General features: G+C 47.8%; 1 protein-coding gene across 1 annotated transcript in view; it reads left to right on the top strand.

Annotated features, from left to right (window-relative positions):
- Positions 1–20160, top strand: part of GABBR2 (gamma-aminobutyric acid type B receptor subunit 2) — a gene marked incomplete at both ends in the record, with an annotated part of 333143 nt that overhangs the window by 256955 nt on the left and 56028 nt on the right. The window contains 3 exons of the mRNA XM_084237329.1: positions 456–606; positions 3139–3271; positions 14366–14473. Coding sequence (XP_084093455.1) covers positions 456–606; positions 3139–3271; positions 14366–14473 — 392 coding nt within the window. The remainder of the gene's footprint in view (positions 1–455; positions 607–3138; positions 3272–14365; positions 14474–20160) is intronic.

Below are 20160 nucleotides of genomic sequence, written 5' to 3'. Positions count from 1 at the left end.
CACACCTCCGTGGAATTGACAAGCAAGGTGGCTGCCCTTTTGAGAGGTGGTCATTATCATGTATGTTGCACAGTCCTTGAGACCAAAGCCAAGTTTATCGCCCCAGTGGCACCCAGCTCAACCTATTCACAGCATCTAGCCCATGTCTTCCAAGTCACTGTTACCTTTGGGGATGAATGGTGATGGTTTTTCAACAGCACAATTAGACCAAATCAAATCCTAGTCTTCTAATGACTATTAAATGCATCACAAATCCCTTATTGATTCTATTTAGAGAAAGAAATAAGATCTGGCTAAGGCTCCTTGCTGGGCCGACCAGCCAACTGCCGGAGCCCACTCCCCCAGTAGATGTGTGCTGGACAGAGTTCATGCCCAGGGTCAAGGGCATTGGAAGGAGATGTTCTCAGGGACTGACTGCGCTGGGCTCTGCTGATGTCTTTTCCTTGGCCTTCCAGGATCTGAACCACCAAAAGACAAAACCATCATCTTGGAGCAGCTCCGTAAGATCTCCCTACCTCTCTATAGCATCCTCTCTGCCCTCACCATCCTGGGAATGATCATGGCCAGTGCTTTTCTCTTCTTCAACATCAAGAATCGAAATCAGAAGTAAGCCAGCTGCTCATGTCCTCCTCTTGGATAACCCTTTCAGGATTGACAAGCCTCATGGACAAAGCGTAGGAACAGAGCTTGACTGATTCCAGGGGCACAGAAGTTTTCTGAAGTGTGCCACTGGGATGTTTCTGGATGTTTGGTGCACATTCACACACATACACAGGCAGGACTGCTGAGTGCCCAGGAAAACTAGGTTAAATAAAATATGTTCATAGTGGTCCACGGGGAGACAAAGAGAAGACAGAATTCTGCCAGTTGTCTTTCCCAACACCTTCGGGAAGCACTGTGGAAGGGGTCGATGAGCTGATTCTGAGCACCAGGCCTCAGTGCAGCTTGTTACAGTCCAAGGAGCCCCTGCCTTGCATCATCTCAGTTCACCCTCAGGCTACCTCCCCAGATCTCACTGGAGAGCACCAGAGCCCAGCTCCCTGGCTGCTTTGCAAGGCCACAGTGCTGCCTGAGGCAGGACCTTCCCCTTTGTTTCTGACCTTGATTCCTCCTCACCCAAAGGGGCCCTTCAGTCTGCTGCTGGCGGACAGCAGCTCCCTCTCTGAGTTAGTGTGGTTAGTTTTGGGTAAAACAGCCCCCACCCCATGCCACGGTATTTGCCAAACACAGCCAGCTACTTTGGTTTCCATAGCAAATCCCCAGATCCAGCTCCCTGCCTTGTGGGAGCAGCTGAGCAGAGGGCTCAGAGCAGGGTGGAGGGGCATGATCGGGGATACAGCCTTGTGCCCACTCACACACATCCAGGCCCTGCCATTGTGCCCAGAAGCCACACTGGGTAACCTCCCCGGGAGCCAAGAACTGGCCTTATTCTAAGAACAATGTTATTTTTCCTCTCCTTGCTTGCAGCAGAGGATTTCTTTTCATTTTCAGTATGTTTGTTTATTTGTTTGGGGGTGGGGGGTAACAATTGCTTTGGTAAATCTGTTTCCTGGAAATCAAAAAAGAATTTTACTGTATTTATCTCCAATAACACATATACTGCCTCAAACTCAAAGTGGTGAGCAGACCTGAAAGCACTTAGCGCAAGGCCTAGACACAGAGTCAGCTTGTGATTAAGGGTAGATCCCCTCCTGCAAGCATCAAGAATCTCCATAATGGCGAGTTGTCCCTCTCATAAGACTAAACTTCCTTAATTCCTTAACTAATCCCTTTTGGCCTCCTGGGGGAAATGACTGTTAGTCTTTCCAGTAGCCTGGCATCCATCATTTTTGACTAGCTTTACAGATTTAAAAATCTGCCAGGAGATAGGAAGTCAATGCCACTGTGGTTCCAAATGCCCCTTTACTGCTGTGTTTCTAAATAGTCCCCATCCATTAAGGTCTACTTCTTCCAGGAAGCCTGCCCGGCTCTGATATCTCTGATATCTCTGATATGGGGCAGCTTCCAGTGGTAATCAGAATGAAGGTTGTTTAGCAGTTGATGGTTGATCAGGGTCCCAGTCTCACTGCAGCTTTCCATGTGCCCTGGGTGGAGTGATCTGTGCTCCTGGCCCACATGTGAGGAAACAGCCAGTATAAGTGACCTGCCGAGGGGGCACCTCTGCAGGTGGCAGAGACCCAACACTGGACCTAGTGCTCCCAACTTGAAAGCCCATGTGTGTCCACAGCTTGCAACAGACTTATCTGTCCACCACTTAGATATGTTATATTTTTTAAATATGGGAGGATTAAAAGAGCTGAAAAATACAACAGAAAATGCTTAGGGGACAATTGAGTGGTTTGTGCTAGGGAAGCCAGGCACCGCTGAAGGCAAACTCCAGCTGGCTGACGGTTTAACCCAGTCCTGGCTTGCTGGGAAGCTGGGAGCCACAGCAGGATTCCTAAAGAAAGTAAGAGAGAAACATCAAGGGTTTGGGAATATAAGAAATGCTCCCATCAGCAGCCTGGTGAAGACAGGAGGGCAAGGGATGGGATGGGGCACCATTGTCCACCTCTATCACCTGGTGACTGGGGAAGATGTTCCTACCTGCGGTGTGGTCCTCCATGCATGGACAAAATGAACTTCTGGCAGCCAAAGTGGAGGCTCACTCATCCCTGGTGACCACAATTCCCGAGATGAATTCTCATCTGTAAACTTCCTAGCCTGGTATACTTAGCAGGGGAGATGTGGTGTGGCCATCTACCCCCCTCACTGAACTTAAATGTAGAATTCTCTAGATTTGGCATGTATTTCAACCCCAGTCAAAAAAAAAAAAAACAACTTTTGCCTTAATGTCTTTAAACTGAAAATTAGTGGTTGTGGAAGCTAATGCTATAAGCTATTTCTAGAGAAGTGATAGGTGAACTTGACTGAGGAGCAGAAAAATCATCAATGAGAAACATAACTGCCAAGGATCCTCTAGAGAAGATGGAATACCCCTAGGGGGCAGCACAGTCTTGGGGAGGGGCAGTGGAAGTCCAGGTTTACATTTTTCTCTCCCCTGCTAGTCTGGCACCAACATAGGCACTCAGGAATACGTGTAGAAGGAATAAGTATATTTACAGTCCTGTTGACTATACTGCCTCCTTCTCTTGTCAGGCTGATAAAGATGTCGAGCCCGTATATGAACAACCTTATTATCCTTGGAGGAATGCTCTCCTATGCATCCATATTTCTCTTTGGCCTTGATGGATCCTTCGTCTCTGAAAAGACTTTTGAAACACTATGCACTGTAAGTTATGCTGCATCTCGTAGTGGTCTGTGAGACGGGGTTTCTCGGTGATCTCAATCATCACTAACGGAGATACAAACCCAGGAATGCATGAAACACCTGGACAGACAGATGACAAGCCATTCAGGCATCCAGGCATTTCAGCGGAGTAATGGGGTGTTGCTTTGAGATCAGAATGGATTGAAATGTTGCCTGTAAAACTCAGATCGTGGATTTAACAGGCCACTGCTAGAAGATAGCCTCCTGAGAACTGATTGCATAACCTAGAAAGTGGGAGATAGAGAAATTACCAGCCACAAAAGGATTAGCTCTGGGGTCAGGGTCAGAGCTGTGTAAGAAGGAGCAAATCCTCCCATCATCCTCAGTAACTACAACAGAACACAATGAGAGGTGTCTGTGTGGATGACTTCCAATCAGCTAGTAAAGATCATAACTGTTATTTCCTATTTAAGCATTGTTTCTTAACCTTGATTCCTATTCCTTATTGTCCTGCTTAAGGAGTTTTTTAGACTTTTTTCTAATTATCCTCTCATGAAATTTTAGTACCAAAGCTATACTGTATTTCTCACGCTATATGCATTTCTATAGTTTATACATAAAAAGCATAATATTTTTTCACATTCAAGAACCAATGTTTACCCCCTTGGGAACCATGTCACCTCTGCTGAGAATGCATGTATTGAAGGAAGCCCAAGACTGTCTGACTTATTTTGCTATATTTTAGAAATTGTGTCTTGGAAAATACATAATATGTTTTATGATTTTGTTGCCTACTTGGTGGTGTGGCGGTGGTAGTAGTGGTGATTTCTTTTAACGAGTTTATACGTAACTATTAGCAATTGTGTAGAATTAACTCTCAGTTGAAAGTATCATCAGCTTAATTTTTAAGTTGAGGATCATCAGTTGGGATTTAGTTCTGGACCTTGACTATTGTGCTCTCTCAAAATTGGATTAACCATTTGACCCGCTCTGTTGTCCCAAATGCAATCATTCATCCAATTCTTCGCCTGGAGGAGCAGAGATACATAGGATGATGAAGGGACAGACATTAACCAGATTAATCTAAAAGCTAAACTCTTTTGTTGTTGCTATTTTCTTGTAAAGATGTTCAGAGCCATGTAGCCCTTTTTTGCAAAGAAGTCTCTTATAGATTGCATTTGCTGCTCCCAAGCCTCAGTGTTGCCCACTACCGGACAACGATTGGTTGAAAGTTGGCGGTGAAGGGTAATGAGGACCTCTAAAAAAAGCAAATGTTGTTTAAAAAGGAACGATGATGTGAAATATAATTAATTAATTAATTTTAAAAAACAAAAATAAAATGGAACCTGCTGCTGGTCACCACCCACACTATGGAATTCAGGATGGTGTCAGATCCTGAATGTGGCATGTGGCAAGGAGGCAAGCCCCTGGGAAAAGGCGGAAGCCCCCAGAATCATCTGCGCTCCATGATAATGCTCCCCTAACTCCCCTAGGTTGGACTGGTACCCAGTCTCAAGAGATTGTTCCTGTTACCAGTGACTTTAGTGTGAGCTGTCCAACTAGTGAGATGTCCACAAAACACTTATTCTGTCCAACAAAAGTTTCCATTTGAGCAGTGTGTGGCCACGTCCCTGAAACCCCAGAGGAGTAGTTCACCCCTCCTCTCTGGGGTGAACCTGGAGGACAGTCAAACCCCAGTGCTCAGGGCTCACTTGGCTCAAGCTTCTACTCAGCTTTTTATTCCCGATCCATCACTATCCCCACCCCTGTTTTATTCTGCCCTTGTGGGGCTCAAGAGGGTAAATTCAAGAATCTGGCATCAGGATGCCTGGAGTCAGCTTCCAAAGAAGTTGAGAGGCTCCAAAGTCCTGTGGGTGTGGCTTCACCATTTCCCCCTCTAGAGCACGATGCTCTGGCTGGAGGGAGAGGACGCAGCTCGCAGAGTCTTGCTGGGTCTAGAGCATGAAGGCCATGAAGTCCCTCGTTTCTGCATCACCTGACTTCTGTGCCCTGTGGTAATTTCATGAGCACCATGTTTGTCTGTGGTCAGCTCTCCTGGGGGAGGCCTAAGTAAGGCTAAGCGAGGAGAGGAGGATTTCCTTCTTCCCTCTCTGTTGGAGGGTACCCTCCCCACATTTGAGGAGACCATGATGAGGAGAATAACGAAAGTGTTACGGGGCTAGCTCGCAACTGCTGATTCACACTCTGATCCCTCAAAGGCATCCCTGAGAGCTGAAGGACCTGCCCCAGTCTCCCAGCAGAGAAACAGGGGAGTAAGCTCAGACCCCAGGGGTCCCTCCTCTGGTCCCTCATCACTGCCTGCCTCCTGGGGACACGTGCACTGGCCCAAGTTCAGGTCTCAGGTGCGACAGAGTGGAGACCTATCCTTGGAGAATCTTTGCCCCTGAAGAAAGAAGCGCCTGACATCTCTCTGTGCTCCCTAGCCACAGGCGGTTAAAGCACAGGAGTTTGACCTGAATCCTCCAAACCCTGGGTGACGCAGACTAGGGAGCAGTAGAAGGGACATCCCCACACCAGAGTATTTTTTCTTTTAATGAAGTCTGACATTTTATTCTTGGAGTTGCACTCATTTGTGTGAGGGGAAGGTTGTCCTGGGAAGCCTGGCAAGGCACAATGAATAAATCATAAAGCGCTTTACAAATCAGCATTAGTGCCGAACATGAGGACTTGGAAAGATGTTAGGACCCGGTTCTCACCACCCCTGAACATTCACTTATTTGCAGTCAGGCTGTTTCAGAGACTTTGCAAATGAAAGCCCACATCCATGGCTGTGGGGAGAAGGCATAGATTAACTACTCCAGATTGAACTGGGTCAGCACAGATGTGGGCATGGGTTAGGACTGGGGTCATTTATTTAGCAATTCCCAGTGTCACCCAGGAAGGGGAACCAAAAGCATTGAACTTGGGGTCCAAACACCAGCCAGTCCCCAGTGGGTATATTTGGCTTGAACCTGCTGGACTGGAGGTAGGGGGTGGCTCCTTTCTTTTCCTGTTCTCCTCAGGCCTACAAGGCTGCCCCCATAAGCTCCCACTGAGAGGAAGAGGGAGAAGGACGTAGCAGGGCCATCTGTGCCCTAAGTCCAGATCTTAACAACCAAGCTCCACTCCCACATCTCCCACTGACCGGCTCCTGAGGATGGCAGTGACTTAACCTCCCCCAGCCTCACTCTTGTCATCTGTAAAATAAGCATAGCAAATCCTGCTATGGGTTGAGCAAGACGAGTCAGACAGCTGATCAGACAGAGACACCTGGAGCACAGGGGGTGCACGTGTAGGGGTCGGAGAAGCCGGGTGGCAGGGTGGGCCTCATAGTTTGTCACCTTTCTCTCCATCCCAGTGTAATTGCCTGGTGTCCTGCTCTCTGTTCTGTAGGAAATATAATAGGACAAGGGACAAGGTAGACCATATAAGCCAGCTTCCACGTGGAGCAATAGAAGTCACAATTCAGTTTGTTCTACTATCACATGAATGCCACTTTTTGTTCCTTTTCATTTTTCAATATACAAATGCAACACAGTGATAAACTGTGAATGCCAGTTCAGGATGAAAACTGTGACAATCACGACATCATGCATCTCTCAGAAGAGTTGTTATAACTTGGACAGGAGAGTGTGCACACGCATGCTCACATGCACGCACACAGAGAGCTACTGCTAGGAAAGCAGTTACACTTGGCTTCCATCCCCCACTCCCTCTGACCCTTTCCGGAATCTTCCCAGTCTGGTTTCCGCAAGTCTTGCAAACAGCACCAGCTACACCGTGCTGTCTCCCTGGACACTGTGTGGGTAGTGGAATCACCATAGCAACGTGGCCCCTGTGGGCACAGAGCTGCCTATAAGGACAGCGCTGGGCGTGGGCCAGAACCCAGTGCCAGGGGGAAGGGAGGGCCCAGTCATGGCTTAGGGGCTGACCTGGTTCGGGAATCCCAGCCCCACCGAGGCAGGTGGGAAGAGGATAGGTCCTCCTTTCCCTGTGGAAGTAGAAACCCCAGCAAGAGCCTGGAGGGGTAAGAAGGAGGAAACCCCATGTGGGCTCTCAGGATCAGTGCCTGCTGACCCCACCCCAACCCCCATGGAATTCTGTACATATTATCCACTGTGACCTATCAAGGTCAGCTTGCCCCAGGTCCAGTGGCCTTTCCTTAGAACCCCAAGTACTCAATCCCCACGAGCTGGGGGAGAAGCCTGAAACTGTCATCCATGGCAGGGACAGGATTGAGGTTGGGCCTAGTGCTATTCGACTACAAATATGTCTGAGACCCTTCGCTCTTCCTTTCTTTTTAAGAGGCCTTTTAATTTTTGTGAGCTGATTTACACCTGGAGAAACTGGTTAACTAAATTCTTAGGAAACTAGTAAACATCCCATTGAAAATTTCTGTCCATTCATTTTTTTTATTGATATAGTTCATATGCCATAAAGTTAGTCCTTTTAAGGCATGCAGCTCAGGGCTTGGGGTCTATGTATTCAAGGCATTCCCAAACTAAGCACTGTCACCTGAGTGAGTCACTGCTCGCGTTCCGGTCCCAGCTGCTACTTACCAGGTAGGTGATTTATGTCAGCAAATCTTAGTTTATGCCTCTGCAAAATGGGGATAATGATCGGCTGGTGAGGATCAAGTAAAATAATACGTCTAACACACTTACTACCTGCCTCATAATAGGATTCGATAAATGTTAGTCATAATCATTGTGAGTGACTGAAGAAGTGAATGGTGAGATTATGTCTGGATGGTTGTAGTCACCGCTGAGCACTGCCAAGAGAGACACTGATAAAGCAGAATAAACAGGCAGAAGAAGAGGCTGCAAAACCTGTTCGTGCTGGTCGGCAGGGTACCGGTCTACTCATGGGGTGTATTCTGGTTTTGCTTGGACTTGCACAGCTAGCACTTGGCCAGGCAGCTGCCTGAGTCAAAGCCAAGCTGATGTAACCTGCCGCCTTGAGTGGAGAAAGGGCCTGCGGGCAGGCTGCAAGGGAGGGAGACAGGAATGACGCAGGTGGGACCTCTGAGGAAGGATGCTCAGGATGTTCCCAGTCCTGGGAACCGGACATCAGAAGCCAGTTCAGCCCAGGGCCACTCTGATGGGAGCCCAGAGGAGCGTGGTTCCGCTTCAGAGTCCCCTGCTGCCTTCACTTGCTGACAATCCTAACTCCTTTGGTGTTTTCATTTTGCTTTTGACTTTTTATTGAAGTAAAATAGTTTCATGTGCATGAGAGCTGTGATATATGTGTGTGTGATAAGTGTAATACTCAGTGAATTTTCTCAGACTGAACTCAACATGAATCCAACATCCAGATCAAGCAACAGACCATTATGAGCATCCCAGGAGCCCTTCCTATCCTCTTCCAGTTACTGTCTAACCCATCCCCCAAGGGTAGCCACTCTCCTAACTTCTACCTGCAGAGACAGCGCTACTCACCATAGAGATCACCCAGGGGTGTCTGCGAATGCGCATTATGGCCAGTAGATTTGGCCTGAGATGCTTCGATTCTAACAAGCTGCCATGTGGTGCTGAGACTGTGGCCACATATCACATTGAGATCACATTGAGAGTAGCCACCCCAAGCAAGTGAAGGGACCCCTCATAATGAGCTGAAGCTCTTTCTGGAAGTCCTAAAAGGTGACTTTTACTTGCCTACACATCCCCCAGCTACCGTGGTCATGATGATACATCTATCTTCTCTTTCCCTCTTGTCCCAGCACCCACTGTCCACAGCTGTTCTCCACAGAGCTGCTGGGAGGCACAGGTAGCCCCCTCACCAACACATGCCACCCCCTCCAAAGTCACCACCCATCCCAAGGATATTACACCTTGAGGATCATGAAGGAGAAGGGAAAAGGCAGGCCTTTCTGTGCTCTTCATTATCTTCCTCCTGAGCCAAAGCACCAAGTGCCATTGTGCATTCTGTGCACTGCAGAAGAGTGCTGGCATCAGCGGCAGTGGAGCTGAATTTCAGCCCATGATGTTCTCTCTGAGTCTAGTTCTTCCACTGAGTTGGGGGGTGGGGGGGTCTTTCAAAAAGAGTACAGGGCCTCCCCGGTGGCGCAGCACGTTGAATGCCATGCTGTGAAACTGCCCGCAGCCTCTGCAGCGTGGGTTTGATTCGCGGCCAGCCAGGGAGCAACCCACATGGCGTGGCAGACCTCTCCTGCCTCGCCCATTGCTCCCCTCAGCAGTGTCTTTGGTCAGTCTGCCTGTTCTGCTTCCTGCCCTGTCTCTGGTGAATTCTCTCACCCTCCCGTACCTCTGACCTGTACCCTGGTTCTTGTAAAAATAAATAAATCTTAAAACATAGAGTCCAGAGGGGAGGTCTTTTGGAATTTCTCCTCCCAGATGGGAGGCCTTTCTCTGATTTGCTCCAAGGTTTCTAAAATGCACCATTGGTTCTTGGATCCCACAGTACCCCTGTTCGCTGCCAGAATCTCCCATGGCCCCCGAAATTGTTACCCCCTAAACTCCAGATGGGATTTTCTGTGCTGACACTACTTTAAGCACCCTGGGCAAGACAGGGGTCTCTGGGGCTGTTTGTAGAGCACGCTTCAGGGGCTCATTGCCTTGAGATCTCTCCACCCCAGGAAGACAAGGCAGGCTGCAGAGACCCCAGGGAAGTCTAGCCTTTCAGCTCCTGATTACGACACCTGCTCCCGTTCCCCCTTCCCTTCCATATGGAGGTTGTCTTTGACCAGTGTGAGCTTCCTTCTCTGCCTTCCTGCTATTGGTTGCCTGGGGTGGGCGGTCAGAATGAAACAGAAGAGCCGTTTTAGAAGCTTTGGACAGCGGGAAAGTGCCTGGCCCTCCAGCATCCAGCAACCACCACGGCTTCCTCTGTCATCTAACTTCCCAGCCCCGGGCCCACATGCCTCTGGGGTGACAAGAGGAGGCCCAGGGCAGGCGGCCCTCTTCATCCATCAGAACAAACCAGCAAGTGGTGCCTGTGTGTACATTTTTCTGCTGGTCCCCAAAAGAGCAATGAAAGCCCTTCATTCTGCCAGACAGACCTTCCCAAAATCAATCGAACAAGCAGCTGAGTAGAATTGTTTCAGGCATAGATTTTTCTTTCCATTTGGAGACTCGCTTTTATTTTTTCCCCCTTTTTCATAGTTGAGACTGAGATGGGCATTGCTCCAGTACAGCTCCTCTCCCCCGACAGATGTACATGTTCACATGCTGAGCACTTTATGGCAGAGAGAGAAAAGAAAAGTCATAACATCAGGAGAGTAAAGATGTTTAAAATTTGGGGAGAGAAAGTGAAGAGCCTGTTTGTATTGATGAATCAGAAGAATTGTGGGTCCAAGGGGAGTGGCTGAAGTCTGAAAGCTGGGTAGTAACCCAAGGAGAACCTTGAACAAGCCGAGGGGTTGCAGAACTGAACTCTGAGTCCTTTTCCATCTTAAAGAGATGGTGGAAGTAGAGAACTAACACAGCACATTTGCAGAGACCTAGGCCAGGGATGGCCCTTAGCAGAGACAGCTTGGGGTGGGTGCCTCTGCTGGTGGAGGTCCCACTGTTATCCTTTCAGAGTTTTTCCCACAAAAGTTGTTGTATCACTGTCTAAAGAGCCATCTCCATATACATTGTGAATATTGCTGTGTGCAAGGTCCCCACGGGGGTCATCTTGTGCAATAGTGGAGAGAGATGGGTGGGTGGATGGATGGATGGATGGATGGATGGATGGATGGATGGATGGATGGATGATAGACAGATCTTTAATTTATTTTGGAGTGTCTTTGGCTTATAACATTATATATGTTTCAGTTATATAGATATCTGTCAGCATATGCTACAGTATGTGCATCACCAAAAGTCTAGTTTCCACCCATATTTTGTGGGTTTTTTTTTTTTAAGGAAGAAATTAACTTTACTAACATTGATGCTTGGCCTGATCCTGGGGTCCTGGCTCAGCGAGTGTGTCTGGTGGTCTTACAGAGGAATTTATCCAAGAAGGGAGTAGGTAGTCAACCCTTTACACCAAGGCATGACGAGGTCTTGTGTGGAGGGTCTAAGACAACCTCCTGTTCAAGGATCCACTAGAAGGACTCCATATGTAGTTGTACTCACAGCAGTGATTTGTCACAGCCAAAGAATATGCAGCAAATCAGCAAAGGGGAAAAGCTCATAGAGAAAAGACCAGGGGGAGGTGGGGAGCGGGGGGAAGCCAGGTGCAAGCTTCCCAGAGCCTCTCCCAGGGGAGCCACAGGGAAGAGCTTGATTCTCAGCAGGCAGTGAGCACACAGGCAAAGTGGCATCCACCAGGGATGAGCCCAGGGTTGTCACTGGGGGCTGTCACCTCAGGTACATACTGAGATCGCAGACTGGCAGGAAAGCCAGCGTGCAGCTAAGCCAAGTTGTTGACACAATTAAGACAGAGTCACTCTTATCAAGTTCCAGAGTCCAGCTCAGGCTTCAGCCTTGCCCACAGGTCTTCTCAGGACAGTCTCAGGCCTGCTCTGTTAACTCTTTCCTGCCCAGGCATTCTCTGCGTTCAGGTTATGGCAACACACTGGATTTTCCAGATGGCAGCATATATTTATATTATTGAGTTTTAACTAACATAACTCATTTATATCATCCAGTCTTAATGAATTGAACCCTATAAAACCGACAAATGGCCTGGAAATGATTGCTTCAAAGAAAACATAAGTCAAAGCAAATATGATAATATGCTAATAAAGCTCACTGAAGTGGCACTTCTACCCAGAAGAGAAATCTTTGTGAGCCACATGATGAGGTAAAAATATTATTATTTTTTAATATCTTAACCAGCCTTTTGAAAATTTCATGTTCCATATTTAAAATTCCTTTTCTGGTTAGCCCTGGCTTGACGTGTGTGTGGCCATCGCCGGGGAGAATGGTCTAGGTTGGCCACCTACTCCCCCGGTGTTTCCTTTCCATTTGACACAACTCCTGGGCTGGGGTGACTCTAATTTGAATTATGGAGAATGTTTGAGGAGGAAGCTTGGTATCTGTAGGACAGGAATACAGCATTGAGTGCTAGACCAAGCGCTGGTTGAGGGAAATATCTTAAATGCTATGAGTCAGTTTCTTCATCTGCAAAGCGGTTTTCTTGCTCAAGTCATGACACAAAACTAGTCACACTGGATTTTGTTGTTGTTGTTGTTGTTTTATTTGTTTTTACAGTTATATACATAGCCTCTGGCCTATTAACACTGAATGAACAGATAAATGAATTATCAAAGGAACAAATGAACCAACGAGATGGTCTGTAAGGTCTTGTGCAATTCTGACAGACTAGAAACATGTAATCTGGTCATTGAATCAGCTCAGGTTTAAACTCCCAGTTACTGATTTGCTTGCTTTCTCTGTTGTATTTATTTTCCCGACACCCTTGTACTGTAATATGGGTAATAATGCCGCCAGCCTACACCGTCTCTAAAGAGCTGTGATTCATTCCTGCCTGTCTGATTTCTCCTTATTTTTGAAGTGAAGAAAAAGAAGAAAGATTAGTCCCGAGTGGTACCATTGTAAGCAATCACACCTCACATATCTGTGTTTCTGAATAATTGATGTAATGCCATCACCCTTCCCTGACTTAGGGAGTCAGCCTTGCAATCTACCAAGCCAGTTCCAATTTTACAAATATATGGAAAGGGTAAATGTTCTATATTGGAAAAACTAAGGAGCTGACTTGCTAAAAAGGCAGTGTGAAGACACTCTATGGAGGGGTAGAAACATTTCTGAACTTTCTGCATGTGCCTGCAGCAAATCTGGGTGGAAGGGCCTGCCCACCAGACTGCTGTGTCCAGTTACTCTAGACATGGAGGCCTGACCTGTTGGCTCCAGCCTGGCTGTCTCTGTCTCCTGCCTAAGCCACCTTCTTGCTGTGCTTAACTGAGATAGGTGAGGGCCTTTCCAGGGAGCTTAGCTCAGCAGAGCTGAGGGAAGCAGAGAAAAGACCAGACCTGCAAAAGGAGCTCACAGAGCACCCATCCTCTTTGTCCCAGAACTCAGTGTTTTGGGGCACAGCATGGAGCTTGGGAGTGTCCTGACCAGTCGGTGAGGTATTCTGGAAGGGCTGGGGTCTGGTCATGGGGGCAGTGCAGGTGTGTTAGGGAGTTGGTTCTAGGAGGTCCCCATGATCTAACAAGCCAGTGGCCAGGATCCAGGCTGTCGCCTCCAATCAGGGCTGGTAGTATCCTTCAATCCCCCACCCAGAGGAAGGGAGCAGGGCAGAGCCACGTCTAAGGGAACAGGCTAGTGTCAGAAAGGCCCTTAGTCCTGAGCAGGGACCCTAGGTCCAAGTGTGGCCCCAGCAGCCAGGCTGATTGGACTCCCAAGGCCACAGGACACAATGGGAACCAAGTGGCCTGAACCTGGCAAAAGGGCCTGACAATAGGGTCCAGGAGTTTCCACCCCTTTCTGCAAAAGTCAGAGGAGGCAGGTCCCTTGCGAGAGTGGATTGGTCATAGCCCTTCTCTCGTCTGGCCTTTCTTCCTAACTAGACAGTCCCTCGAGGGCCTGGAGTTGGCCTGGGTGCAGCTGCCAGTTGGGTGCCCCACCTTGGGCCAGCTCTGGCTGAGTCCTTCCATGCTCTATAAGATGGCTGGTTTGCTGAGCACTGGAGAAGGGCCATGCAGGCTCATTCACCTATCTCTTCTCAACCCCTGTGGCTCAGAGTCCTTTCCTACCCCTGCCCACATCCCAAAAGCTGAGGGTCCTATAGAAGAGATCCCTGGGGGACCGCTGGTCTCTTGTAGACTTAGCTGAGGAGACAGAATTTGGCAATCATGGTCCCCTCTGCAGGTCTGCCCTGCCCACCCCCATATGGAAGGCACTGGGGTCCTCAGTGCCTCTGTGACTATATCCCTCGGGGTTGTGGGTCCATTAAAGTCAGGGTTTAAATCTCATATACCTCCACGTAGGACCCAGGTTCCAACACGGTGGCTCATAGAACTAAACGTCTATCAAATTGAAATACAATTGAAGGGCTATCAGTGCTAGGAAAGCTCTACCATGTAAGGGGGACTCAGAGGCACCTCTCTCCACCACTCACAGCCCCCACAGCTGGGGCTCTAGTGAGTGACAAGGTCTGTCCAGAAGGAAATGTTAATGCCTCTGTTTTTTTCATGGCCTCTAGGTCAGGACCTGGATTCTCACCGTGGGCTACACTACAGCCTTTGGGGCCATGTTTGCAAAGACATGGAGGGTCCATGCCATCTTCAAAAATGTGAAAATGAAGAAGAAGGTAATCATTCCTTCTGTTTCAGGGTGTTTACAAAGTTCGTGTAGCAGATATTTGTTGGGCACCTGCTCTGTGCCAGGTACTGGGCTGTTTGCAGGGGCTCAAGCTAAACACAGCCTCCTGGGGAGACTGTAAACCTAATAGTCACAGTACATGGGGGTAAGGGCTGGTTGGTGGTGTGGGTGGATACTGGGATTCAGGCACTCAGGATAGGCCTCAGGAAGTGTCACCTAAGCTGAGACCTGGAGGGTGAGTAGGAGTTAGCCAGGCAGAGGCTGGGAATTGCTTGAGCTCTGTAGGGGGACCCATGAAAGGGGTCTGGGGAAGGGAGGAATGTGTTCACGGAGCTGAGGGAGGTTCAGTATGATTGAGGCATGGGGTTTGTGGGGCCAGAGTTCAGGAGGAGGCTCAGAGGAAGACAGAAGCCATATTAAGGAATCTGAACCTGAACTTATGGGCAGTGAGGTTCCCTTGGAAGAGGGGAGTGGCATAGGCAGGCGCCTGTTTCCGTTTTCAAAGTGACCCTTAGCAGACACGCTCTGCCTGTGTATGTGGGAGAGCATTTACCGTCAGTGTGGCCAGGCAACCATCGTATTGACCAAGCTTGACTCTTGGGATATAGTCAGAGAGAAACTTTCTCCACCTCTATTCTTTTTAACTCTTTGGTGAGGCTGTTCTTTCCTCCTGAATGACATTTCAGGCGGATCTCATGATCTCTTCAGAGATCCTTTGGTCAATATCTGGAGTCCTTAATAATATTGAAAACCTCAAACTGCATTCAAAGTCATAGCTTCTCCCTCCCCAACTCGGGCCAGCAACAGGCCCCCACCTGCCCCAGGAGAGGGGGTGCAGCCTGGCTCCTTCTCTCTATTGCCGGCTGGAACTTCTTCCCCATCACTCCATTCGCAACCCTGCAGAGTTGGAGCATGGAGTGGTGGAAGGAGCAGGAGAGCCCTTACTTGCCAGGAGTTGGCATTGGACTTGCTGGGCCTGTCAGAGGTTAAGCAGGCTCTTTAGACTCTCATGGGGTGCTTGTGTGAGATTTTCAAAGCCCCCATTGCTGGGACTTTCTCTCCTGCTGTGCCCTTGTCATAGGTGAGACACTCCACTGGCTGGCCACTTGTGGCTTCTTCCTCTACCCCTGCACATCTGGCAGTGCCCCCACTCCTGGACTCACCTGCCCCCCGCTTCTTGTGAGCGGGCCACAGCAGCCCTCCCTTGCCTGCAGTGCACAGGAAGCTTGTGCAGCCTTTGGACTCAAGGGTTGTGTGTTGCTCCCTGTGCAGCCTTCCTGCTCCCATTCCTCCCCCCAGAGCCTCCAGCCTGTCATCCCCTGTCAGTTTCCCAAGCAGGAGTCAGGCATCAGTACACTGGCACCCCCAGGCTTCAGGGAGCCCTGTCCATCAGGTCATTTGGTGGTCTGCTTGATACCAAGGGGGACCCATCCCGCTCCCATCCTCTAACCTGGGGGAGGGGTCTCGTAGCATCACCCAAAACTCCTCTTCTTGATTCAAACCCTCCACCCACTTAGCCCCATCTCCCACCCAGTACACAGTCTCTAAACCCCTCACCTGGAGATGACCTGTTCACAGACACCTCGGCAGATCCCTCATGGTGGTCTCACCCCACTGTGGAAAGTGTCTGTTGTCCCGATTCTCGCCCTAACTTGTGTTTGCCCTCCAGTTACCTGGGTGATCAGCCTGGCACCTGTGGCAGGTAACAATCATGCTCAGGGCACTGAGGCCAGCAGGAAAAGCAGAGGAGCCGACTTCTACTCCCAGCTTCATCTATGACCTGCCTTGCACGTTCAGCAAACCTCTTCATCTTCCAGGGTCTCTGTTCCCCAACCTGTTAGGTGGGGTCATCCTGAAGTAGCATTACCTCCTGGGCTGTGATTCTCTCCCGCCTGGTGTCCAGGGGCCCCACTCATTTATCAGCCTTTGCCAGCTGCTCCTTCCCCACCAAGGCTGCTCTAGGAACTACCTCAGATGACCTTGTCTGCCCACACCCCCACCCCTCACCCAGACCACTTGGAGATAACTACATGCTGCATTTGGAGGAAGGAAATGGCCCCCTCTGCTGCCCTACCTGTGCACGCCCGGAGGGCTCCTCCCTGGCCTGGCTCAGCAGCGTGTGTGACAGCTCCTGCCTGCCTGTGAGATGGTGAGCCTGGGCTATCTCTCTCAGCCCCGCTGCCCATTACAGTCAAACAGAAGCTTCAGAAATCCACAAGAAGCCACCCTGCCCAGGCCAGTTGGAATCACTTCTCCGGTTGGAATCACTTCTCCGGCTGGAATCACTTCTCCGGCTAAAGCTATGTCAGGAGTTGGTAGGCCTTGCTGGGTGATGTCCCTGGGTCTCCAGGATGGAAGGAACCTCTAGCCCAGGTCAGGGCTACACAGCATGCAGTGGGCCAGCAGCTGCCTGGGTGCCCCGTGGGAGCTTGCTGGAAATGTTTATTCTCAGGCCCCACCCCAGCCCTAGTGTGACTCAGGCCCTGCAGTGGAGTCCAAGAAGGGGGTGCCGAGGCAAGCCAAAGTTTGTCAGGCGCTGATGACTTCTGGGGCCCTACCGCTCTGAGACTCTGCTAATGAGATGTTCTGCCCCTTATGACAACTCTGTGGTGGCTCTGAAGACTCACTGTGTTGATTCATTTGTGTCAATATGCGATGCATCCAAATCGTTACCTGTAATAAGAAGAGCCTTTCCTCCCCATCACTCATGTGTGCAGGAACACTCCTGTTGTCTGGCAATGCTGGACACATGTCCGGGGAGCCAGGGCCTCAGTTGTCTGAAAGCTGCTGGAGGCAGGGCTGTGATGCGGTCGCAGTCCCTGCACTGCATGAGCCGAGATGGGGCAGGGGCATCCCTCCAGTTCAGGGGGTCTGGCTGGTTGTAGGCCCAGGCATCTAGGGAAGGGTTCCTCTGGGACACTGACAGAGCCTCTCAACAGAAGATTCAGTCACCAGTTCTGTCTGTAAGAAAAATGATTAAGGCCAGAAATTATTTCTCACTCTATTCTGGGGTGAAAAACATCTTGCTCTGGTATTTCTAGTTATTCCAAGAGCAGGTCTGTGATGCTACAGCTGAGTGTCATTTATCAACAAATTGGAGCAGGTTAAAGGTGTGGAGGGAAAATGTTTTTCTTCCACAGATCAAAAACACAAATCCAGGACCCAGATTGTTTTGTTGAAAGAATTGTGGTAACTGCAAGTCAAAACTGGGATTGAATTTTCCGGGATTCCAACCTTTTATATAACCAAGCTTGGTTTTTACTATTGTTGTTGATTAGTTGGATTTATTTTAAGTTTAGTTTTCTTTTTCTTTTCAGTGGACCCCTTAATGTTTTATACATACACATATGCTAGATTTATATTCATTTGTAAATGCAATCATTTACATTTTTTATAATCTTTTATATAATCCTCTCCCACCCTCCCCAAATACACATATGCAAACTTCACCCGAGACAGCCAGGCTTTTGAACACATTGAAGGTCTAAGCATTTGCTTTACCAGTAAAAAATAAATAAATAAACATTAAAGGAAGTTTTTTTTTTTTTTTTTTAAATAAATTTTATTGTTATATTCCCCATACAATTGCAGCCCCCCCATTCTGACCCCAATCCCTCCCCTCCCGCCCCCCTAAAAGTGTCTCTGGTTCATAGTTTTTTGTTGATTTTGATTTTCACTATCTTATAGTTATTCATTTTCCTGGTCCCTTATTTAAGTTTTCTAGATTCCTGCTATGAGTGAGACCATCCGGTATTTTTCTTTTTCTTTTTGGCTTATTTCGCTGAGCATGATCCCTTCCAGCGCCATCCATGTTGCTGCAAATTGCATGTGTTTATCTTTTTTGAATGCTGAGTAATATTCCATGGTATATATGTACCACATCTTCTTGATCCAGTCATCTATTTTTGGGCATTTGGGTTGTTTCCAAAGCTTAGCTATTAGCTCAACTCAAGGTTTCAATTTGGTCCCAGTAAGAAGCAGAATAAAGACTCTCATAAGATTTCTCACTCAAGATTTCATGATTGATCTTTAGAAAAACATGAAAACATAATATAAAAATTCAGAATTTGGATTCATTGTCACCATGTGTCAAAACTTCCTTTAATGTTTCTTTAAAGGAAGTTTTGACACATGGTGACAATGAATCCAAATTCTGAATTTTTATATTATGTTTTCATGTTTTTCTAAAGATCAATCATGAAATCTTGAGTGAGAAATCTTATGAGAGTCTTTATTCTGCTTCTTACTGGGACCAAATTGAAACCTTGAGTTGAGCTATCACCAGAGATGAGATCATCTGTTCTGGGGAGAGATGTGGTTTGGGGGAATTGAGAAAGTTCACAACAAGTATAACTTGATACTGCTGCAGAAAATAAGGTGGGGACACCCTTTCAGGACACCCTCTCAGGGACACCCTCTAAGGGAGATGTTCACCCTCTGAGGGTGATGGAAACAAGGTGATAGAACTCAGGGCCACTGCATCACACTACTTTAGGAGTCACCCCCCACACTGTATTCCCCCTAGAACTAGGGAATGAGTCCCCCTTAGAACTAGGGGATGAGTCAGTCCTAGTAGAAGGCCAGTCTGAATCAATCAAAATATATGAAATTTTTAATAGAAGAAATACTCTTTTCTCTAACCCAGGAATTGACCTATTATTTTTTGTAAAAAGCTGGGTAGTAAATATGTTAGGTTTTTCGGGATACACAGCCTCTGTTGGCAACCACTCAACTCTGCTGTTGTACAACAAAAGAAGCCATATAGTATACATAAATTAATGGGTATGGCTATGTTCCAATAAAGTTTTATTTATAAAAACAAGTGGTGGGCCAGACATGTAGTTTGCTGATCCCTGTTCTAAACAGTGGAAGTGATAATTAATAATAACAATTGACATCTGTTGAACAGTTATTCTAAGCCAGATTCTGGTAATCTACTGTTTTGTGTGGTTATCATCCTTATTTTGTAGATGAGGAAATCATCTCAGAGGAGTTAGGAAACTTAACCCAGGTCACAGCTAGTTGTAAGATTCAAACTCTGATCTGATTCCTGGTGCTTAGGCATTCCTGGGTGCCTTCACTTCCATTTATCACTCAGTATAAATGAAGCACTAATAGCCCCCTAGTCTCAGAGAGAAAACTGAGTATCATGGCATCAATGTGCGCTAATATAACAGAAAGAAATTTATGCAACTTTTGAAGAGAAAATTAAAAAATAAGAAAGGAAATAGAATTGCTGAGGTGAAACTAAAGAGATGGTCTTGCCTAATGTAAGGATTCTCTGGTGCTCATATTTGCATGGTCAAGTCAGTGCTATTTTATAAAGTTGAATTTTTAGATCCTTTTTAAAAGGTTATGTATATGCATGTGGTGTTTAATTATCAACTATTAGTTTGCCCCACTATCATCCATGCACAATAAGGACAGACACTACCAGGTGCTTTTAAAAGTTATCTCATTTTACTCTTAACTAATTCTGCAGCTCAGGGCTCACAAGATCACATTTGACAAGAGCTGGGATCAGAAAAAGGGCTTCTGAATCCAAACAGATGTTTCTCCTGCACCATACTTAAAGATAATATATTAGTCTCCTCCTCCCTGCCTCCCTACTCCCAGCACTTCTTGCCATTTTACAAAGGAGAAATGCTGGGCCTCCCCTGGTGGCACAGTGGTTGA

The sequence above is a fragment of the Talpa europaea genome (assembly GCF_964194135.1).
Source record: "Talpa europaea genome assembly, chromosome: 7".
NCBI lineage: Eukaryota > Metazoa > Chordata > Mammalia > Eulipotyphla > Talpidae > Talpa > Talpa europaea.
The sequence above is the reverse complement of the archived record's forward strand: the minus strand, read 5'-3'. Positions and strand labels throughout refer to the sequence as shown.